Genomic DNA, 22,561 nt, shown 5'->3' on the forward strand with positions numbered 1-22,561 from the left:
TGGGGGGGAAATTCGGGAATTTTGGGGAAAATTTGGGAAAAATTTGGGAATTTGGGGGGAAATTTGGGGATTTTGGGGAAAATTCGGGAATTTGGGGGGGAAATTCGGGAATTTTGGGGAAAATTTGGGAAAAATTTGGGAATTTGGGGGGGGGAAATTGGGAATATTGGGGGAAAATCCAGGAATTTTGAGGAAATTCGGGAATTTGGGGGGGGGGGAACGGGAATTTTGGGGGGAATTTCGGGAATTTTGTGAATAAATCGGGAATTTTGGGGGAAGTTTGGGAAAAATTTGGGAATTTGAGAGGGAAATGCAGGGATTTTGGGGGGAAATCCGGAGATTTTGGGGAAAATCCGGGAACCTTGGGCTCCTGGAATTCCGGGAATTCGGGGAGGGGTCGCCAGGAATTTGGGGGCGGGGTCAAAGGTCAAAGGTCAGGGGTCACTCACGGATTTTTTGCCCTTCCGGTCCTTCCGGCCCTTCTTGACCGGCTGGTCTGGGGGGAGGGGGGTTCAGGGGCGCCCCAGAACCCCGAGGCTTGGGGGAGACCCCTCCCCACATTTGGGGGTGGGGGGCAGAGCCCAAATTGGGGGGGGGGGTCCCTCAAAATTGGGGGGCTTGGGGTGAAAAATGCAGGAAAAGGGGCCCCAAATCCCGGGGCCCCCTCACGGGGGTCTCCCCCTCCTCCTCCCCCAATCCCGGGGGTCTCTCCCCATTCCCGGGGGTCTCCCCCTCCTCCCCCCCCATTCCCGGGGGTCTCCCCCATTCCCGGGGGTCTCTCCCCATTCCCGGGGGTCTCCCCCTCCTCCCCCCCCATTCCCGGGGGTCTCCCCCATCCCGGGGTCCCCTCACGGGGGTCTCCCCCTCCTCCTCCCCCATTCCCGGGGGTCTCTCCCCGTTCCCGGGGGTCTCCCCCTCATCCCCTCCCCATTCCCGGGGGTCTCCCCCATTCCCGGGGGTCTCTCCCCATTCCCGGGGGTCTCCCCCCAATCCCGGGGTCCCCTCACGGGGGTCTCCCCCTCATCCTCCCCCATTCCCGGGGGTCTCTCCCCATTCCCGGGGGTCTCCCCAATCCCGGGGTCCCCTCACGGGGGTCTCACCCTCCTCCTCCCCCATTCCCGGGGGTCTCACCCTCCTCCTCGCCCCCCTTCCATTCCTCCTGCTTGGCCCCCGCCGGCCGCGCTCCCTTCGGCATGGCCGGGCACCGCGCACTGCGCGTGCGCCGCCACCGCCGCCCAGAGTCGCTTCCGGGCCGCGCCGCCGCCTCCCATTGGTCCGCTCCACCTCAAACCCCGCCCACCGCCCACGCGCCTCTCTTGCTACTGGCTAGCTTCTTTTTGTCCCGCCTACCCCTGAGGTAGCGCGTTCTCCTATTGGTTGATCCCGCCCCGCCGGGTGCGCTGCACTGCTATTTGTCGGCTGATCTGTCAATCACGCAGCGGCTCTGAGGCGATTCGCCATCCTATTGGCTCCTCCCCTCGGCGTGTCCCCGCCTCTTGTCGCCTATTGGCGGAGCGCGGCCCCGCCCCGTCACGTGCGCTCCCGTCATGCCCCGCAAGCTGCCGTTCAGCGCCAAGCGGAAAAAGCAACAGCTCCGGGACCGGCGGGAGCGGAAACGGGGCGGTGAGGGAGGGGCGGGGGGCGCCGCGAGAGGGGGCCGGGACCCCGGGAATGGGGGAGAGAGCCCCGGGGAGGGGAGCCGCGAGAGGGGGCCGGGACCCCCGGGAATGGGGGAGAGAGCCCCGGGGATGGAGGCTGGAAGAGCCGGTTTATGAGGGGAAAGACCCTCGGGAATGGGGGCTGGGGGCGCCGGTTTATGAGGGGAAAGACCACCGGGAATAGGGGCTGGATCCTTGGGATCATGAGGGGAAAGACCCCCGGGAATGGGGGCTGGCATCTCCGGTTTATGAGGGGAAAGACTCCCGGGAATGAGGTCTGAGAACCCCCCGGGAAGAGGATCAGGACTCCGGGATGGGACCCCCGGGCTGGACCCCTTGGGAAGGGGACTAGGAACCCCAGGATGGGCCCCCCGGGATGGGACCCCCGGGAAGGGGACGGGGACCTCCGGGTTGGACCTCTCGGGAAGGGGACGGGGACCCCCGGGAAGGGGACGGGGACCCCCTGACCCCCGCCCCGGTGGGCGCAGATGCCCCGGCCGGGCCGGCCCCGGGCCCCGGCAGCCGCAGCGGGAGCCGCGAGCGGGGCGGCGATGGCCCCCCCGGAGACCCCCCCCCAGAGCCCCCCCGGCGGCACGACCCCGGCAGGTGAGGGGAGCGGGGGAGGGGAACGGGGCGGGGAAAGCCGGACTGGATTTGGGATGGGGATGGACGGGAGGGAAAACTGGAGTGGATTCGGGATGGGGATTGCGAATGGGATAAAGCCTGGACTGGATTTGGGATGGGCATGGACGGGAGGGAAAGCTGGAATGGATTTGGGATGGGGATGGATGGGAGGGGAAAACCGGACTGGATTTGGGCTGGGATTGGGAATGGGAGAAAGCCTGGACTGGATTTGGGATGGGATTGAGTGGGAGGGAAAACCGGACTGGATTTGGGATGGGATTGGGAGTGGGAGAAAGCCTGGACTGGATTTGGGATGGGATTGAGTGGGAGGGAAAACCGGAATAGATTTGGGATGGGGATGGACGGGAGGGGAAAACTGGACTGGATTTGGGCTGGGGACGGACGGGAGGGGAAACCGGAGTGGATTTGGGATGGGGATGCACGGGAAGGGAAGCCTGGATTGGATTTAGGGTGGGATTGGGAGTGGGAGAAAGCCTGGACTGGATTTGGGATGGGGATGGACGGGAGGGGAAAACCGGACTGGATTTGGGAATGGGAGAAAGCCTGGACTGGATTTGGGCTGGAATTGGGAATGGGAGAAAGCCTGGACTGGATTTGGGCTGGGGATGGACGGGAGGGAAAGCCCGGACTGGATTTGAGATGGGATTGACTGGGAAAGAAAACCTGGACTGGATTTGGGATGGGATCAGGAGTGGGAAGGAAAGCCTGGACTGGATTTGGGCTGGGGATTAACCTGAGTGAAAACCTGGACTGGATTTGGACTGGGATCGGGAATGGGAGATAGCCCGGGCTGGATTTGGGATTTGGGATCAGGAATGGGAAAAAACCCGGCCTGGATTTGGGCTGGGATTGAGTGGGAGGGAAAGCCCGGCCTGGATTCCCCCTGGAGGCCAAACCCGGCCTGATCCCGGCTGCCCAGGCCCAGAGCGGGCCTTGCCCGCGGCTGGGTGACCCCGGGGGGCTCCGGCCGCGGCTGGGTGACCCCGGGGGGCTCCGGCCGTGGCTGGGTGACCCCGGGGGTCCCGGTGACCCCTGCCCCGGTGCCCCCCAGGTTCCGGCTGCAGCTGGGGGGGCCGCGGGGCCAGGCCCTGGAGCGGAGCCGGCGCCGGGCCCAGGAGGAGCTGCTGGAGCTGCTGCCCGAGAGCGCCCTGGAGCTGGACCCCGACAGCGTCTACGGGCCCGGTCAGGGGGGAGGGGAGCGGGGGAGGGGCACTGGGAGCGGGGGAGGGGCACTGGGAGCGGGGGAGGGGCGCCGGGAACGGGCAGGCTGCTGCAGGAAAGGGTTAAATAATCCCTGGGCAGTGCAAACCGTCCCAAAAAAGGAATAAGTGGCCCCAAAAATGAAGAAAGGTTCAGGAGAGAGGGTGGAGCGAGCACTGGAAGGGTGAGGTGGCCACTGGGAGGGACGAAGTGGCCACTAAAAGGGACAAATGGCCACGGGAAGGGATGAAGTGGCCACTGGGAGGGACAAATGACCACCGGACACTCTGAAGTGACCACTGGGAGGGATCCAGTGACCACTGGAATGGCTCAAGTGGCTCTAGGGAGGGATGAAGTGACCACTGGAAGGGACAAAGTGACCACTGGAGGGGTTGAATGGCCACTGGGGGGGGACAAAGTGACCACTGGAAGGGATAAAATGACCACTAAAAGGGATAAATGGCCATTGGAAGGGATGAAGTGACCACTGGATGGGTTGAATGACCACTGGAAGGACAAAGTGACCACTGGAAGGGATAAAATGGCCACTAAAAGGGATAAATGGCCATTGGAAGGGACAAAGTGACCACCGGGAGGGACAAAGTGACCCCTGGCAGTGCCCAGGTGGCCCTGGGGGGTGCCAGCCCCCCGAGGGTGACCCCGTGTGTCCCCCCCGTGTGTCCCCAGGGCTGGATTTCCCCCGGCGCCCCCCCTGGAGCTTCGGGATGAGCCCCGAGGAGCTGCGGGCGCGGGAGGAGGCGGCGTTTGGGGACTTCCTGCGGGGGCTGGGGGACACCGGGGACACCCCCGGGGACATCACGGTGGACAGCGCGGGGGACAGCCGGGGCCTGGCGCCCTTCGAGCACAACCTGGAGGTGACTGCGCTGCCCTGAGGGGGGTTGGGGACATTTTGGGGGGGGTGAAGGGGGGTTTGGGGACACTGGGGACAGAAAGGGGGGGTTGGGGACACTGGGGATGGGGAGGGGGACACGGGAGGGGGGGGTTTGGGGACACTGGGGACAGGGAGGGGGGGTTAAGGGGGGGGTTTTGGGGACTTAGGGAGGGGTTAAGGGACATTGAGGGGGGGTTAGAGTGTTTTGGGGACTCTGGGGGGGTTGGGGTGGTTTGGGGACACCGGGGGCAGCCGAAGGCACAGCGCTGTCCCCGCGGTGTCCCCAGACGTGGCGGCAGCTGTGGCGGGTGCTGGAGATGTCCGACATCGTGCTGATCATCGCCGACGCCCGGCACCCGGTGACTGTCCTGTGTCCCCGTGTCCCTGTGTCACCTGGGACTGTTCTCTGTCCCCTGTGTCACCTGGGACTGTCCTGTGTCCCCGTGTCCCTGTGTCACCCAGTGACTGTCCCGTGTCCCTGTGTCACCTGTGTCACCTGGGACTGTCCTGTGTCCCCATGTGCTCTGGGACTGTCCCCCTGTTCCCTGACTGTCCCTGTCCCCAGGCCCTGGGTGTCCCCCTGACTGTCCCTGTCCCCTGACTGTCCCGTGTCCCCCTGTCCCCTGTCTGTCCCCTGTCCCCAGGCCCTGGGTGTCCCCTGACTGTCCCCTGTCTGTCCCCAGGCCCTGGGTGTCCCCTGACTGTCCCTGTCCCCTGTCTGTCCCCAGGCCCTGGGCGTGCCCCCCGCGCTGGCCGCCCACGTGACGCAGGACCTGGGCAAGGGTCTCATCCTCATCCTCAACAAGGTGGACCTGGCGCCGCCCGCCGTGGCCGTGGCCTGGAGCCACCTGCTGAGGGCTCGGCACGGCGCCGCCCGCGTGGTCCCGTTCAGCACCGCCCCCGGCCCCGCCCCGGGCCCCGGTGAGCACTGGGGGACATTGGGGGGATATTGGGGGGACATTGGGGTGGCATTGGTGTCATCTGCTGAGGGCTCGGCACGGCGCCGCCCACGTGGTCCCGTTCAGCACCGCCCCCGGCCCCGCCCCGGGCCCCGGTGAGCACCTGGGGGACACTGGGGGGACACTGGGGGGACATTTGGGGGTTTGGTCCCGTTCAGCACCGCCCCCGGCCCCGCCCCGGGCCCCGGTGAGCACCTGGGGGGGTTTGGGGTGGATTTTGGGGGGATTTGGGGTGAAATTGGGGAGTTTGGGGTGGAACTGGGGGGGTTTGGTCCCGTTCAGCACCGCCCCCGGCCCCGGTGAGCACCTGGGGGGGTTTGGGGTGACACTGGGGGGTTTGGGGGACATTGGGGGGGTTTGGTCCTGTTCAGCACCGCCCCTGGCCCCGCCCCGGGCCCCGGTGAGCACCTGGGGGACACTGGGGGGCTTTGGGGTGACATTGGGGGGACATTGGGGGGGTTTGGTCCCGTTCAGCACCACCCCCGGCCCCGGTGAACACCTGGGGGGGAAACAGGGGGAGGTTTTAGGAGGATATGGGGTTCATTTGGGGGGATTTGGGGTGAAATTGGGGATTTTGGGTTGGAACTGGAGGAGTTTTTCAGGGATTTGGGGGCGAATTAGGGGGGTTTGGGGTGGAATTTGGGGGGTTTGGCACCCTTCAGCCCACCCCCTGGCCCTGGTGAACACCTGGGGGGGTCTGGGGGGTTTGGGGTGGAATTGGGGGATTTGGGATAGAGCTGGAGGAGTTTTTCAGGGATTTGGGGGCGATTTAGGGGGTTTGGGGTGGCATTTGGGAGGTTTGGGGTGACCTGGGTGGTTTTTGGGGTCCCCAGGGCTGCAGAAGAGGCAGAAGAAGAGGGGGGGGCGCTGGGGCCGCGCCGTGGGACCCCGACTGCTGCTGGAGGCCTGCGAGGAGATCGTGGCGGGGGCCGGTGCGTGGGGAGGGGTCCTGGGGGGGCTGGGTCTGTGAGGAGGGGTCCCAGGGGGATTTGGGGGGTTTGAGAGGGATCCTGGGGGGGATTTAGGGGGGGTTGGGGTCTGCTGGGGTCACCCATCCAGGCCCTGCCCGGGGCAGACCCTGCTTAGCTTTGTAATGGGAGGGTGATGCAAAGGGGGCTCTGGGTGGGGTCCCAGTGTCCCCAGTGTCCCCAGTGTCCCCCCCAGTGACCATCCCAGTCCCCTCAGTGTGTCCCTAGTGTGTCCCCAGTGCCCCCCCAGTCCCCCCAGTGTCCCCCCAGTCCCCCCAGTGTCCCCCTAGTGCCCCCCCAGTGCCCCCCCAGTGTCCCCCAGTGCCCCCCAGTGTCCCCAGTGCCCCCCAGTGTGTCCCCCCAGTGTCCCCAGTGTCCCCATGACGTCGCGCTGTGTCCCAGTGGACCTGAGCAGCTGGCGGGCGCGGCTGGAGCGGGCGGAGCAGCGCCCCGAGGATGAGGAGGAGGAGGAGGAGGAGGAGGAGCCCCCGGCGGGGGATGAAGATGAGGAGGAGGAGGGGGCGGGGCCTGGGGGCGTGGCCCCGCCCCGGCAGTGGGAGCGCTACCGGCACGGCGTGCTGACCCTGGGCTGCGTCGGTGAGGGGGCGGGGCCGGGGTGGGTGTGGTCAGTGGGGGTGTGACCGGGGGGTGTGGCCAGTGGGGATGGTAATGATCTGTGGTCAGTGGGGGTGTGGCTAGTGTGGGTGGGGTCATTTGGGTGTGGTCATTGGGGTATGGCCAGTGGGTGTGGCTAACAAGGAGGCTTATGGGTGTGGCTGGTGTGGGTGTGGCTCAGCACAGGTGTGTCCAAAGTGGGCGTGGCTCAGCATGGGTGTGCCCTGGGTGGGCGTGGCTCAGCGCAGGTGTGTCTTGGGCGGGCGTGGCTCAGCACAGGTGTGTCCTGGGTGGGCGTGGCTCAGCACAGGCGTGCCCCCGGGTGGGCGTGGCTCAGCGCAGGCGTGTCCTGGGTGGGCGTGGCTCAGCACAGGCGCATCGCGGGTGGGCGTGGCTCAGCACAGGCGTGTCCCGGGTGGGTGTGGCTCAGCGCAGGCGTGTCTCGGCTGGGCGTGGCTCAGCGCAGGCGTGTCCCGGGTGGGCGTGGCTCAGCGCAGGCGTGTCCCGGGTGGGCGTGGCTCACCGGGCGCGCCGGCCCCGCCCAGGTCTGCCGAACGCGGGTAAGTCGTCGGTGCTGAACGCGGTGCTGGGCCGCGGCGCGGTGGGCGTGTCCCGCGCCCCCGGCCGCACCCGCTACTTCCAGACGCACTTCCTGACGGCCTCGGTGCGCCTGTGCGACTGCCCCGGGCTCGTCTTCCCCTCCCGCGCCCCGCCCGAGCTGCAGGTGAGCGCCCCGCCTGGCCAGGTGGGACCCCAAAACCCCCAGGTGTGACCCCAACCCCCCCTGGTGTGACCCCAACCCTGCCCCGGGCTCGTCTTCCCCTCCCGCGCCCCGCCCGAGCTGCAGGTGAGAGCTGCACCTGGCCAGGTGTGACCCCAACCCTGCCAGGTGTGACCCCAACACTGCCAGGTGTGACCCCAACCCTGCCCCGGGCTCGTCTTCCCCTCCCGCGCCCCGCCCGAGCTGCAGGTGAGAGCCCCGCCTGGCCAGGTGTGACCCCAACCTTGCCAGGTGTGACCCCAACCCCCCCAGGTGCGACCCCAACCCCCCCAGGTGTGACCCCAACCCTGCCAGGTGTGACCCCAACCCCCCCAGGTGTGACCCCACCCTCCCAGGTCGATTCCCAATCCCGTTTTCCCCCCCAGGTCCTGGCAGGGCTGTACCCCATTGTTCCACCCCGTTATCTCTCCCCACAGGTCCTGGCAGGGTTGTACCCCATTGTATTTCCCGTTTCAGGTCCTGGCAGGGTTGTACCCCATTGTGTTTCCCGTTCCAGGTCCTGGCAGGGCTGTACCCCATTGTGTTTCCCGTTTCAGGTCCTGGCAGGGCTGCACCCCATTGTGTTTCCCGTTTCAGGTCCTGGCAGGGGTGTACCCCATTGTGTTTCCCGTTTCAGGTCCTGGCAGGGCTGTACCCTGTTACTGTACCCCATTATCTCTCCCCACAGGTCCTGGCAGGGCTGTACCCCATTGTCTCACAGGTCCTGGCAGGGCTGTACCCCATTGTCTCCCCCGTTATCTCTCCCCACAGGTCCTGGCAGGGCTGTACCCCATTGTCTCACAGGTCCTGGCAGGGCTGTACCCCATTGTCTCCCCCGTTATCTCTCCCCACAGGTCCTGGCAGGGGTGTACCCCATTGTGTTTCCCGTTTCAGGTCCTGGCAGGGGTGTACCCCATCGCCCAGCTGCAGGACCCCTACTCGGCCGTGGGCTTTTTGGGGTCCCGCCTGGCCCTGCCCCCCCTGCTGCAGCTGCGCCCCCCCAGCGGCCCCGGCTGGACGGCCTGGGAGCTCTGCGAAGGTGGGGACCTGCCAGGACCTGCCGGCACCTGCCGGCACCTGCCGGCACCTGCCGGGACCTTCTGGCATTTCCGGAACGTTCGGGGGGGTTCGGGGCATTTTGGGGGGATTTTTGGAGGATTTTCCTGCTGCTTTGGGACATTTTTGGGTGTTTTGGGGGTGATTTTTGGGATATTTTTCCTGTTATTTTGGGGTGTTTTTCTGCTATTTTGGGATATTTTTGGGGTGTTTTTCTGCCATTTCATGACCATTTTTGGGGTGATTTCTGGGGTGATTTTTGGGGTGTTTCCCTGCCATTTTGGGACAGTTTTTGGGGTGAGTTTCAGGGTGTTTCCCTGCCATTTCATGACTATTTTTGGGATGTTTCTGGGGTTATTTTGGGGTGTTTCTCTGCCATTTCATGACTATTTTTGGGGTGATTTTTCGGGTATTTTCCTGCAGTTTCATGACCGTTTTTGGGATATTGTTGTGGTTATTTTGGGGGTGTTTCTCTGCCATTTCATGACAATTTTTGGGGTGATTTTTGGGGTGTGTCTCTGCCATCTCATGACCTTTTTTGGGGTGATTTTAGGGATTATTTTGGGGGTGTTTCTCTGCCATTTCGTGGCCATTTTTGGGGTGATTTCTGGGGTTCTTTGGGGGTGTTTCTCTGCCATTTCATGACCATTTTTGGGACATTTTTGGGATTATTTTGGGGGTGTTTCTCTGCCATTTCATGACCATATTTGGGATTATTTTTGGGGTGTTTCCCTGCCATTTCATGAGCATTTCTGGAGTGATTTTTGGGGTATTTTCCTGCCGTTTCATGACCATTTTTGGGGTGATTTTTGGGGTGTTTTCCTGCCATTTCGTACCATTTTTGGGGTTATTTTGGGGTGTTTCTCTGCCATTTCATGACCATTTTTGGGATGTTTTTGGGGTTCTTTTGGGGTATTTTCCTGCAATTTCATGACCATTTTTGGGATGTTTTTGGTGCTATTTTGGGCGTGTGTCTCTGCCATTTCGTGACCATTTTTGGGGTGATTTTAGGGATTATTTTTGGGGTGTTTGTCTGCCATTTCATGACGATTTTTGGGGTGATTTTTGGGATGTTTCTTTGCCATTTCATGACATTTTTGTCCGTTTTCCCCCAGCCTGGGCGGAGAAGAGGGGCTACAAGACGGCGCGGGCGGCTCGCAACGACGTGGCGCGGGCGGCCAACGCGCTGCTGCGGCTGGCGGCCGAGGGCAGGCTGCGGCTGTGCCTGCGCCCCCCGGGCTACTGCCAGCAGAAAGGTACCAAAAACACCCAAAAACACCCGAAATCGGGGATCTGGGGCAGTTCTGGGGGGAGCTGGGGCAGTTCTGGGGGGATCTGGGGCAGTTCTGGGGGGATCTGGGGCAGTTCTGGGGGGATCTGGGGCAGTTCTGGGGGGATCTGGGGCAGTTCTGGGGCTGCTGCGGCTGTGCCTGCGCCCCCCGGGCTACTGCCAGCAGAAAGATACCAAAAACACCCAAAAACACCCAAAATCGGGGATCTGGGTCCCAAAAATATCTAAAATCAGGCATTAGGGGCAGTTCCGGGGGATTTGGGGCAGTTCCGAGGGGATTTGGGGCAGTTCCGAGGGGGTTTGGGGCAGTTTGGGGGGATTTGGGGCAGTTCTGGGGGGATTTGGGGCAGCTGTGGGAGAATTTGGGGCAATTCTGGGGGATTTGGGGCAGTTTGGGGGGCATTAGGGGCAGTTCTGGGGGATTTGGGGCAGTTTTGGTGCCCAAAAAGCTCCAAAATTTGGGGTTTTGGGGGGAAATTTGGGGTTTCTTTGGGGTCTGGGCCCCTCCCCCTCTGGCCCCGCCCCCTGCTGACCCCGCCCCGCCCCTCCCCCAGAGCACTGGGAGCTCCACCCCGACACCGCGGCCATGGCGGCCATGACGGGGGGAGGGGCGGCCGCCCCGCCCCCACCCGGCGCCGCCTCCAGCTCCGAGGAGGATGAGGGGGAGGAGTCAGACGAGGCCACGCCCCCTCCAAGCCCCGCCCCCAACCCCTTCGCGCTGCTGGGGGAGGACGAGTGCTGAGCCACGCCCCCTTCCGGGGCAGGAGCCAATCGGAGCGCGCGGATTAGCATACGGCCATATATGGAATAAAGCGTTTATTTCTGCAGAGCCCATTGGCTGCTTCCGGTGAGGCGGCGGCCAATCAGAGCATGGGGGCGGGGCCTGAGGTGGGAGGTCTTTGTAAGGTCATGCCCTTTTCCTTATATGGGTTTAGCCCCGCCCATCATTGCCACACCCACATTCCCTTATTTGGCTTGACCACACCCATATTTCCTTATTTGGTTTAGCCACACCCATATTCCCTTATTTGGCTTAGCCACGCCCACATCCCCTTATTTGGCTTGGCCACACCCACATTTCCTTATTTGGCTTGGCCACACCCACATTCCCTTATTTGGTTTGGCCACACCCACATTTCCTTATTTGGCTTGGCCACGCCCACATCCCCTTATTTGGCTTGGCCACACCCACATTTCCTTATTTGGCTTGGCCACACCCACATTCCCTTATTTGGCTTGGCCACGCCCACATTCCCTTATTTGGTTTAGCCACACCCACATTCCCTTATTTGGCCTGACCACACCCACATTTCCTTATTTGGCTTGGCCACGCCCACACTCCCTTATTTGGCTTTGGCCACACCCATATTCCCTTATTTGGTTTGGCCACACCCACATTCCCTTATTTGGTTTGGCCACGCCCATGTTCCCATGTTTGGATTTGGCCCCGCCCCTTTTCCTCCTCGCCCCGCCCCCACTGACCCGTGGGCGTGTCCTGCCCGGGTGGGCGTGGCCCGGGTGGGCGTGGCTCCGGCCTGCACAGGTAGCGCCGCCCGTGGCCGCAGGTGAGGCAGCGCAGGACGAGGCGGGGCTGGCCACGCCCTGGGGCGGGGCAGGGGGCGGGGTCAGGCGTGGACACGCCCACAATGCTCCAAAAATGACCAAGGAAAAGCCCAAAAATGCCCCAAAATCCCGAAAAATCCCCTTAAAGCGCCCCAAAATCTTCCCACTCCCCCCAAAATGCCCCAGCCCTCCCCAAAATCCCCCAAATCCCCCTAAACCCCCCAAAATCCCCCCGAATTCCCCAAATCCCCCCAAATCCCACCAAAATCCCCCCAAAGATCCCAAAAATTCCCCCAAAATCCCCAAATCCTCCCAAAGCACCCCCCAAATCCCCCACAAACCCCCCAAAATGCCCCAAAACACCCCCAAAACCCCCTTAAAAAAATCCCCAAATCCTCCCAAAAATCCCTAAATCCCCCCAAATCCCCCCCAAATCCCCCCAAAAATCCCCAAAATCTCCCCAAAAATCCCCAAATCCCCCCGAAAATCCCCAAATCTCCCCGAAAATTCCCTAAATCCCCCCAAAAATCCCCTCGAAAATCCCCCCGAAAATCCCCAAAATCCCCAAAATCCCCCCAAAATTCCCCAAACCCCCCCAAATCCCCCCGAGTCACCTCGCAGGCGCACCCCCGCCCCCCGGCCCGGCGCCAGCAGCGAGCAGCAGCGGCGGCACCAGCGGCGCTTGACCGAGGGAGCCCTGGGGACAAACCGGACCCAAATCAGCACAAAACACCCCAAAATCACCCAAAATACCCCAAAATCACCCGAAATCAGCACAAAATGCCCCAAAATCAGCACAAAATGAGCACGAAATACCCCAAAATTACCCAAAATCAGCAGGAAATACCCCAAAATCAGCACAAAATCACCCGAAATCAGCACGAAATGCCCCAAAATCAGCACGAAATACCCCAAAATCAGCACAAAATCACCCGAAATCAGCACGAAATGCCCCAAAATCACCCAAAATCAGCACAAAATACCCCAAAACCAGCACAAAATACCCCAAAACCAGCATGAAATACCCAAAAATCAGCACGAAACACCCCAAAATCACCCGAAATCAGCACAAAACACCCCAAAAACAGCACAAAATACCCCAAAATCACAAAATATCCCAAAATCACCCAAAATCAGCACAAAATACCCCGAAATCAGCACAAAACACCCCAAAATAAGCACAAAATGCCCCAAAATCCCACAAAATCCCCCAAAAACCACCACGAAACCCCTCAAAATCCCCCAAAATCCCATAAAACCCCTAAAAAATCCCAGAAAATCCTCCAAATCCCCCAAAACCTCTGAATTTGCCTAAAATCCCAGAAAATCTCCCCAAAAACCACCACGAAACCCTCTCAAAATCCCCTAAAACCCCTAAAAAATCCCAGAAAATCCCCCCAAAACCCCCCAAAACTTTCCTCCAACCCCCCCTAAATCCCCCCAAAAAACCCCAAAATGCCAAAAAAACCCCCAAAAGGCCGGAATTTGCCGGAATTTGCGGGATTTTGCGGGATTTTGGCGCTCTCACATGCGCAGCACGAGGCGCCGCGCGGCCGCTCGCTGGGTGCGCAGCAGGAACCGCGAGAGCGCCGGGGACGCCGACGCGGCCCAGTGAGCGGCCTGCGGAGGGAAATGGGGGAAATTGGGGATTTTGGGGATTTTGGGGGAAATTTGGGAATTTTGGGGGATTTTGGGGGAAATTTGGGGGGATTTTGGGGGGTTTTGGGGGAAATTTGGGGGAAAATTTCGAATTTTGGGAGAAAATTGGGGAGTTTTTGGGGGATTTGGGGGGGAAATTTAGGGATTTTGGGGAAAATTGAGGATTTTGGGGAGAATTTGGGGGTAAATTTGGGGGGAAAGTTGGGATTTTGGGGAAAAATTTGAGATTTTTGGGGATTTGGGGGGAAATTTGATGGAAAATTTTGGATTTTGGGGAAAATTTGGGGAAATTATGGGGTTTTGGGGATTTTGGGGAAAATCTGGGGGGATTATGGGGAAAACTTGGGGGAAAATTGGGGATTTGGGGGAAAAATTGGAGATTTTGGGGGATTTTGGAAGAAACTTGGGGTTTGGGGGAAAATTTGGGGGAATTTTGGGAAAATTTGGGGAGATTTTCGGGAAATTGGGGATTTTGGGGGAAAATTTGGGGAAAATTTGGGGGGTTGGGGGAAAATTTGGGGGAAAATTGGGGATTTTTGGGAAATTTGGGGAGTTTTGGGGGGATTTTGGGGGAAAATTTGGGGGATTTTTGGGGGAAATTGGGGATTTTGGGAAAATTTGAGGGAAATGTGGGGATTTTGGGGCTTTGGGGGGTTTTTAGGGGTTTTCAGGAATTTCATGGGGTTTTTTTGAGGTTTTAGGGGGGTTTATTTTTTGGGGGGGATTTTGAGGAATTTTGGGGTTTTTTAATGTTTTTTTGAGGGATTTTGGGGGGTTCGGGTGGCTTTGGGAGGATTTTGGGGGATTTGGGGGAAGGGTTTGGGATTTTTGGGGAATTTGGGGGATTTTTAGGCATTTGGGAGGAGATTTGGGGTTTTTTTGGGGGGATTTTTGGGGTTTTTGGGGCTCAGACCCCTCCCCCAAAACCCCCTCAGCCCCTGGGACCCCCAAAAATCCCCAAAATTCCCCAAAAATCCCCAAAATTCCCCCAAATCCCCCGAATTCCTCACCTGGAAGAGGAAGCTCAGCCTCTGCAGCGCCTCCCGGTCCCGCACGGGCGCCGCCATCTTCCCCTGGCCCCGCCCACCGGGGGCGTGGCCGCGGCTCCTGATTGGCCAGCGCTTTGTCGGGGTGGGCGCGGCCTCCTTGCGGCGTTACGTCACTTCCGGGGCTATTTGGGGACGTTTTTGGGGTCCCCTCCCCCGCTCTGGGGAGTCCCGGAGCGGAATTTGGGGACAAATTCCCGAAATATCCCAAATTATCCCCAGATTTTCCCAAAATGTCCCAATTTATCCAAAATTTTCCCAAATTGTCCCCAAATTATCCAAAATTATCCCAAATTTTCCCCAAATTATCCCGAATTATCCCCAAATTTTCCCAAAGTATTCCCGATTTCCCAAATTATCCCAAATAATTCCCGAATTATCCCCAAATTATCCCAAATTATCTCCAAAATGTCCCAAATTTTCCCAAATTATCCCCAAATTTTCACTAATTATCCCCAAATTATTCCAGATTTCCAAAATTATCCCAGATAATTCCTAAATTATCCCCAAATTATCCTCAAATTCCAAAATCATCCCCTCATTACCCCAAATGATCCCAAAATGTCCCAAATTTTGCCAAATTTTCCCACATTTTCCCCAATTATCCCCAAATTATTCCAGATTTCCAAAATTATCCCGAGTTTTTGCAAAATTATCCCCAAATTATCCCAAATTATTATAAATTCTTCCAGATTTCCCCAATTTTCCCGAATTTTTCCCAATTCCCGCTGTCCCCTCGCTGTCCCTGTGTCCCAAAATTCCCAAATTTTTTCCCCAAAATTTCCCCGGGACATCCCGCTGTCCCCTCGCTGTCCCCAGTCCCCGAGCGCCACTCCCTGTCCCCAGGTCCCGCTGTCCCCTCGCTGTCCCCTCCCTGTCCCTGTCCCCGCCTCGCGGTGCCACCCCCGCTGTCCCCACCCCGACATTCCCGCGTCCCTCGCGCGTCCCCGAATTCCGATGGCGCTCCGTGTCACCCCCGTGTCACCCCCGTGTCCCCGTGTCACCACCGCGTCATCTCACCCCCGTGTCACCCTCTGTGTCACCCTCGTGTCACCCCCGTGTCCCCGAATTCCGATGGCGCTCCGTGTCACCACCGCGTCACCTCAGCCCCGTGTCACCCTCGTGTCCCCGTGTTTGTGTCGTTCCTGTCCCCTCCCCTGTCCCCTCCTCTCCCAGCCCTGTCCCGCCCCTGTCCCCTCCTCTGTCCCCAGCGGTGCCACCCCCGCTCCCAGCGCTGTCCGAGCTCTGTCCCTGCTGTCCCTCGCTGTCCTCTCGCTGTCCTCTCGCTGTCCCCGCTCTGTCCCCCGATGTCACCCTCCGTGCGGCCCCGTCGCGGTCCCCTGGCGCTGCTGGCCGCGGCCACCGCGTGTCCCCTCCCCTGTCCCCGCCTGTCCCCTCCTGTCCCCACCTCCATCCCCTGCGGTGCCACCCCTGTCCCCTCCCCTGTCCCCTCCTGTCCCCAGCGGTGCCAGCCCCGCTCCCAGCGCTGTCCCCAGCTCTGTCCCTGCTGTCCCTCGCTGTCCCTCGCTGTCCCTGCTGTCCCCTCGCTGTCCCCAGCTCTGTCCCCGCTCTGTCCCCGCTCTGTCCCGCTCTGTCCCTCGATGTCCCCCTCGGCGCGGCCGCGTCGCGGTCCCCTGGCGCTGCTGGCCGCGGCCACCGCGTGTCCCCTCCCCTGTCCCTCCCCTGTCCCCACCTCCATCCCCAGAGGTGCCACCCCTGTCCCCTCCCCTGTCCCCTGCTGTCCCCAGCGGTGCCAGCCCCGCTCCCAGCGCTGTCCGAGCTCTGTCCCCTCGCTGTCCCCAGCTCCGTCCCCGCTGTCCCCGCTGTCCCCAGCTCTGTCCCTGCTGTCCCCGCTCTGTCCCCCGATGTCCCCCTCGGTGCGGCCCCGTCGCGGTCCCCTGGCGCTGCTGGCCGCGGCCACCGCGTGTCCCCTCCCCTGTCCCCGCCTGTCCTCAGAGGTGCCACCCCCTGTCCCATTCCTGTCCCCACCTCTGTCCCACTCCTGTCCCCAGCGGTGCCACCCCCGCTCCCAGCGCTGTCCGAGCTCTGTCCCTGCTGTCCCTCGCTGTCCCCTCGCTGTCCCCCCTCTGTCCCGCTCTGTCCCCCGATGTCCCCCTCGGTGCGGCCGCGTCGCGGTCCCCTGGCGCTGCTGGCCGCGGCCACCGCGTGTCCCCGCTGCGGGTGTCCGGTGCGGGACCCGGTGCTGCTGCCGTGCGAGCACCGCTGCTGCCGCCGCTGCCTGCTGGCCCCGGAGGTGTCCCCGATGTCCCCGGAGGTGTCCCCGGGGGTGTCCCCGAGCCCCGCGGGTGGCCCGGGCTGGCCGCGCTGTCCCCAGTGTCGCCGTCCCTGCGCTCCGGGCCGGCTGCGCTCGGCGGTGGCGCTGGCGGTGGAGGCGCGGATCGCGCGGCGCCTGGCGGGGGACGGCGGCGACAGCGGAGGGGACAGCGCGGGTGACAAAGGTGGCGACAGCGCGGGGACAACCAGGAGACGGCGCCGAGCCGGGAGCTGCAGGTGAGATTTGGGGGTTTCGGGGGATTTTGGGGGATTTTGGGTGGATTTTGGGGTTTGGGGACACGGGAGGGGTTTGGGGACATGGGGACACGGGAGGGGACAGGAGCGACACGGGGGTGACACCGCGGGGACAACCAGGAGACGGCGCCGAGCCGGGAGCTGCAGGTGAGGTTTGGGGGTTTCGGGGGATTTTGGGGGATTTTGGGTGGATTTTGGGTTTTTTTGGGTAGATTTTGGGGTTTGGGGACACGGGAGGGGTTTGGGGACACGGGGACACAGGGGGGGACACCGGAGGGGACAGGAGCGACACGGGGGTGACACCGCGGGGACAACCAGGAGACGGCGCCGAGGCGGGAGCTGCAGGTGAGGTTTGGGGGGTTTGGGGTTTTTTGGGGGGAATTTGGGGTTTTTTGGGGGGTTTGGGGACATGGGGACACGCGGGGGGTGGAGGGGACAGCGGCGACACCGCGGGGGACGCGGGTGACAAAGGTGGGGACACCGCGGGGACAACCAGGAGACGGCGCCGAGGCGGGAGCTGCAGGTGAGGTTTGGGGGATTTTGGGTTTTTTTTGGGGGATTTTGGGGTTTTTGGGGGGGTTTGGGGACACGGGGACACCGCGGGTGACAGAGGGGACGCGGGTGACAAAGGTGACAGCGCGGGGACAGCACCGAGGCGGGAGGCGCAGGTGAGGTTTGGGGGTTTTGGGGGGATTTTGGGTTTTTTTGGGGGGGATTTTGGGTTTTTTGGGGGGTTTGGGGACATGGGGACACGCGGGGGGTGGAGGGGACGGGGGGACACCGGTGACACGGGGGGGTGACAGAGGTGACAGCGCGGGGACAGCGAGGGGACGGCGCCGAGCCGGGGGGGTTCAGGTGAGATTTGGGTTTTTTGGGGCTTTTTGGGGGGATTTTGGGGTTTTTGGGGACACGGGAAGGGTTTGGGGACATCGCGACACGCGGGGGGCAGAGGGGACAGGGGGTGACAGAGGTGACAGCGCGGGGCCAGGAGGTGCAGGTGAGATTTGGGGGTCCTGGGGGGATTCTTTTTGGGATTTTGGAGGGGTTTTTTGAATTTTGGGGGGAGATTTTGGGATTTTTGGGGGGAGATTTGGAGATTTTGGGTTTTTTTCTGGGGGAAATTTGGGGAGATTTGGGATTTTTAGGGGAGATTTTGGGGTTTTGGGGGGGGGATTTGGGATTTTTGGGGGATTTTGGGGTTTTTGGGGGCAGATTTGGGATATTTGGGGGGATTTTGTGATTTTTGGGGGATTTTGGGGGAGATTTTGGGATTTTTGGGAGATTTTGGGATTTTTTTGGGGGGATTTTGGGATTTTTGGGGGGATTTTGTGATTTTTGTGGGGATTTTTTGGGAGATTTTGATATTTTTTGGGAGATTTTGGGATTTTTTGGGGGGGATTTTGGAATTTTTAAGGGAATTTTGGGATTTTCGGGGGTGTCTGGGATTTTTTTTGGGGTGAAATTCGGGGATTTAGGGACCCGGGGGTTGAATTTTGGGACAATTTGGGGACAAACCCGCCACCCCCCCAACCCCCGGGGTGGGGGAGGGGCGGAGACCCCAAAATGGGAATTTTGGGGGAATTTTGGGGTTTTTTTGGGGGGTTTTTTTGGGGGGTTTTCGGGAGCTCCCCTCCCCCCCCTCACGTGCGGCCGCCGCCCGCCCCTCCCCCCCCCCGGGGTGCCCTCGCCGGCCCCGCCCCTCCCCCGCCCGGCCCGGTGACATTTTTGGGGGGTGACAAATTTTGTTTTGCCGCCGTTTCGGGCCCCTCCCCCACCCCCGACCCCCCCCAAATTTCGGGGTGTTTCTCTCTCTCCCCTCCCCCCTCTGTGTCCCCACAGCCTCGGGGCCCAGCTGCGAGCGGACGCCGCCCCTCCCCCACCCCCGCGGGACCCCCCCGCCGCCCCTCCCCCCCCCCAATAAACGCTGTCCCCGAGGCTCGCGGGGTCACCTTTAATGGCCGGGGGGGAGGGGGGGACCCCAAAACCCCCCTGGAGGGGGGAGGGGCGAAGCTTTTGGGGTGCCCGGGTGACATTTTTGGGGTGCCCGGGTGACATTTTTGGAGTCCCGGTGACATTTCTGGGGTCCCAGGGTCGTTTTTGGGGTGTCCCCGGTGACATTTTTGGGGGTCCAGGCGACGTTTTTGGGGTCCGGGTGACGTTTTTGGGGTGCCCAGGTGACATTTTTGGGGTGTCCGGGTGACATTTTTGGGGGTCCAGGCGACGTTTTTGGGGTCGCGGTGACATTTTTGGGGTGTCCGGGTGACATTTTTGGGGTCCCGGTGATGCTTTTGGGGTCCGGGTGACATTTTTGGGGTCCCAGGGTCGCTTTTGGGGTGTCCCGGTGACATTTCTGGGGTCCCGGTGACATTTTTGGGGTCCCAGTGACATTTTTGGGCTGTCCAGGTGACATTTTTGGGGTGTCCCGGTGACATTTTTGGGGTGTCCCGGTGACATTTTTGGGGTGTCCCGGTGACATTTTTGGGGTCCCGGTGACACTTTTGGGGTCCGGGTGACATTTCTGGGGTGTCCGGGTGACATTTTTGGGGTCCCGGTGACGCTTTTGGGGTCCGGGTGACATTTTTGGGGTCCCGGTGACGCTTTTGGGGTCCGGGTGACATTTTTGGGGTCCCGGTGACATTTTTGGGGTCCCGGTGACATTTTTGGGGTGCCCGGGTGACATTTTTGGGGTCCCAGGGTCGCTTTTGGGGTGTCCCGGTGACGTTTTTGGGGTCCCGGTGACGTTTTTGGGGTGTCCAGGTGTGCCCAGGTGTTTTTTGGGGGGTGGGGGAGGGGAGGGGGGGGGTCCGGGCCTCAACCCCCGGCAGTGAAATTTTGGATTTTGGGGGGGGAATTTTGGGCCGAAATCCCGGGATTTTGGGGCGAAAGCGGCGGAATTTTGGGGTGAAACCTCCAGAATTTGGGAGCAGAAAAAATCCTGGGATTTTGGGGCTGAAACTCCCGAATTTTGGGAAAAAAAAAAAAAACAACCCTGGAATTTTGGCCCTAAAACCCCAAAATTTTGGGGTCAAAGCCCCGGAGTTTTGACCCTAAAACCCCAAAAATTTTAACCCTAAAACTCCCGGAATTTTGGGAGCAAAACCCCGGAACTTTCAGCCCTAAAACCCCCAAATTTTAACCCCAAAACCCCCAAATTTTAACCCTAAAATCCCCAAATTTTAACCCTAAAATCCCCAAATTTCAGCCCTAAAACCCCCAAAATTTAACCCTAAAATCCCCAAATTTTAACCCTAAAACCCCCAAAATTTAACCCTAAAATCCCCAAGTTTTGGCCCCAAAATCCCCAAATTTTAACCCTTAAACCCCCAAATTTTAACCCTAAAACCCCCAAATTTTAACCCTAAAACCCCCAAAATTTAACCCTAAAACCCCCAAGTTTTGGCCCCAAAATCCCCAAATTCCAGCCCTAAAATCCCCAAATTTCTGCGCCAAATTCCCAAATTTTAACCCTTAAACCCCCAAATTTTGGCACCAAATCCCCAAATTTTAACCCCAAAACCCCCAAATTTTAACCCTAAAACCCCCAAATTTCAGCACCAAATCCCCAAATTTCAGCCCTAAAACCCCCCAAATTTTAACCCTAAAACTCCAAACTTTTGGGACCAAACCCCTGAAACTTTCAGCCCCAAAATCCCCAAATTTTGTCCCTAAAACCCCCAAACTTTTGCTCCAAACCCCCAAAATTTTGGCCCCAAAACCCCCAAATTTCAGCCCTAAAACCCCCAAATTTCAGCCCAAAACCCCCCAAATTTTGCCGCCAAATCCCCAAATTTTGGCCCCGCCCCCATTCTCGCCCCGCCCCCATCCTCGCGGGGGGAGGGGCCGCTCAGTGCTCCATGGCCGCGGGGGGAGGGGCGGCCGGGCCGGGGTGGGGGAGGGGCGGCTTTGGGGGTCCCCCCTCCCCCTGTCCCTGCCCCTCCCCCCCCCGGCCCCGCCGCCCCCGGCCCCGTTTGTGGCCGCGGACGCAGTGCGCGTGCCCGCAGCTCCCCTCCCCCCCCTGCCCCCCCCCGCCCCTCCCCCCGCTCTTCCTCCTCCTCCTCCTCCTCCTCCTCCTCGTCGCTCTCCGAGGAGCTCTCGCCGAACGCGCGCGGCCTCTCGTAGATGCAGCAGCCTGGGGGGGGGGAATTGGGGGGGTTTTGGGGGGTCCCGGGGGGGTTTTGGGGGGTCCCGAGGGTCCCCAGGGGGGGTTGGGGGAGGGGAGGTGGGGGAGGGGCGGGTTGCAGGGGTTTTGGGGGGCTTTGGGGGGGTTTGAGGGGGTTTGGGGGAGTTTGCAGCAGCCTGGGGGGGGATTGGGGGGTTTTGGGGGGTCCCGGGGGGGTTTTGGGGTCCCCAGAGGGGCTTGGGGGAGGGGAAGGGGGAGGGGAAGTGGGGGAGGGGCGGTTTTGGGGTTCCCAGAGGGGTTTTGGGGGAGTTTTGGAGGGATTTGGGGTCCCTGGGGGGGAATTGGGGGGTTTTTGGGGGGTCCCGAGGGGGTTTTGGGGTCCCCAGGGGGGGTTTGGGGAGGGGAAGGGGGAGGGGAGGTGGGGGAGGGGCGGTTTTGGGGCAGTTTTTGGGGTTCCTGAGAGGTTTTGGGGACTTTGGGGTACCTATGGGGCGAATTTGGGGGTTTTGGGGGGTCCCGGGGGGGTTTGGGGTCCCCAGGAGGGGTTGGGGGAGGGGAAGGGGGAGGGGCAGTGGGGGAGGGGCGGGTTGCAGGGTTTTGGGGGGGTTTGGGGGTTTTAGGGGTTCCTGAGGAGTTTTAGGGTCCCTGGGGGGCAAATTTGGGGGTTTTTGGGGGGCCCCGGGGGGGTTTTGGGGTCCCCGGGGGGGAATTTGGGGGTGGGAGGGGGGAGGGGCAGCTCAGGATGGTTCGGGGCCATTTTGGGGAGATTTTTGGGGTCGATTTTGGGATGTTTTGGGGCCATTTTTGGGATATTTCTGGGGCCATTTTTAGAATATTTTGGGATCGATTTTTGGAAGATTTTTGGGATATTTTTGGGGCCATTTTTGGGATCGATTTTGGGATATTTTTGGGAATAATTTGGGGATATTCTTGGGGCCATTTCTGGGCTATTTTTGGGATCGATTTTGGGCTATTTTTGGGGATATTTTTGGGGCCATTTCTGGGATATTTTTGGGATGCTTTGGGGCCATTCTTGAGGATATTATGGGATGCATTTCAGGATATTTTGGGATAGATTCGGGGCCATTTTTGGGACTTTTTGGGATCGATTTTGGGGATACTTTTGGGATTTGTCAGGGACATTTTGGGGATATTTTGGGGATATTTTAAGGCTATTTGGGGCCATTTTTGGGCCACATTTGGGCTGATTTTGGGCCATTTTCGGGGCCATTTTGGGGATATTTTGGGATATTTTAGGGCTGTTTTGGGGTCACATTTGGGCTGATTTTGGGCCGGTTTAATGAAATATCTCAGGGCTATTTTAAATATAATTTATGACATTCCAGGGCTGTTTCGTGCTGTTTTTGGGGCCGTTTCGGGAGACATTTTGGGCTGATTTTGGGGCCATTTTTGGGCTGATTTGGGGCCATTTTTGGGCTGATTTTTGGGCCATTTTTGGGCTGATTTGGGGCCATTTTTGGGCTGATTTTGGGGCCATTTTTGGAGCCATTTTTGGGGCCATTTTTGGGCTGATTTTGGGGCCATTTTCAGGCTGATTTTGGGGCCATTTTAGGGCTGATTTTGGGGCCATTTTTGGAGC

General features: G+C 60.4%; 5 protein-coding genes across 5 annotated transcripts in view; 3 read left to right on the plus strand and 2 right to left on the minus strand.

Annotated features, from left to right (window-relative positions):
* ABCF1 (ATP binding cassette subfamily F member 1) overlaps positions 1-1,211 on the minus strand; it is a 28,082-nt gene extending 26,871 nt beyond the window's left edge. Inside the window, exons 1-2 of the mRNA XM_038126341.1 lie at positions 1,132-1,211; positions 450-496 (exon numbers count right to left, since the gene is read on the minus strand). Coding sequence (XP_037982269.1) covers positions 450-496; positions 1,132-1,195 — 111 coding nt within the window. The 5' untranslated portion in view covers positions 1,196-1,211. The remainder of the gene's footprint in view (positions 1-449; positions 497-1,131) is intronic.
* Positions 1,212-1,489: 278 nt separating this feature from the next.
* Positions 1,490-10,924, plus strand: GNL1 (G protein nucleolar 1 (putative)). Its single transcript, XM_038126353.1, has 12 exons — positions 1,490-1,623; positions 2,147-2,264; positions 3,355-3,485; positions 4,191-4,378; positions 4,683-4,754; positions 5,124-5,316; positions 6,188-6,286; positions 6,725-6,919; positions 7,483-7,661; positions 8,592-8,736; positions 9,869-10,009; positions 10,599-10,924. Exons 1-12 carry the CDS (start codon positions 1,548-1,550, stop codon positions 10,784-10,786), a joined length of 1,725 nt encoding a protein of 574 aa, XP_037982281.1. The 5' UTR covers positions 1,490-1,547; the 3' UTR covers positions 10,787-10,924.
* Positions 10,925-11,446: 522 nt separating this feature from the next.
* RPP21 (ribonuclease P/MRP subunit p21) lies at positions 11,447-14,541 on the minus strand. Its single transcript, XM_038126298.1, has 4 exons — positions 14,277-14,541; positions 13,136-13,227; positions 12,222-12,304; positions 11,447-11,646 (listed from the first exon to the last, which is right to left on the minus strand). The coding sequence occupies exons 1-4, from the start codon at positions 14,331-14,333 to the stop codon at positions 11,447-11,449; spliced, it is 432 nt and encodes a 143-aa protein (XP_037982226.1). The 5' UTR covers positions 14,334-14,541.
* A 1,821-nt stretch (positions 14,542-16,362) lies between these two features.
* RNF39 (ring finger protein 39) lies at positions 16,363-18,780 on the plus strand. The gene is made up of 2 exons (XM_038126444.1): positions 16,363-16,823; positions 18,681-18,780. The coding sequence occupies exons 1-2, from the start codon at positions 16,420-16,422 to the stop codon at positions 18,760-18,762; spliced, it is 486 nt and encodes a 161-aa protein (XP_037982372.1). The 5' UTR covers positions 16,363-16,419; the 3' UTR covers positions 18,763-18,780.
* Positions 18,781-21,703: 2,923 nt separating this feature from the next.
* The window catches only part of CNOT3 (CCR4-NOT transcription complex subunit 3), an 18,478-nt gene continuing 17,620 nt past the window's right edge, over positions 21,704-22,561 (plus strand). The window contains exon 1 of the mRNA XM_038126299.1: positions 21,704-21,736. Within this exon, the coding sequence (XP_037982227.1) occupies positions 21,704-21,736 (33 nt within the window). The remainder of the gene's footprint in view (positions 21,737-22,561) is intronic.

Source organism: Motacilla alba, unplaced genomic scaffold, assembly GCF_015832195.1.
Source record: "Motacilla alba alba isolate MOTALB_02 unplaced genomic scaffold, Motacilla_alba_V1.0_pri HiC_scaffold_34, whole genome shotgun sequence".
NCBI lineage: Eukaryota > Metazoa > Chordata > Aves > Passeriformes > Motacillidae > Motacilla > Motacilla alba.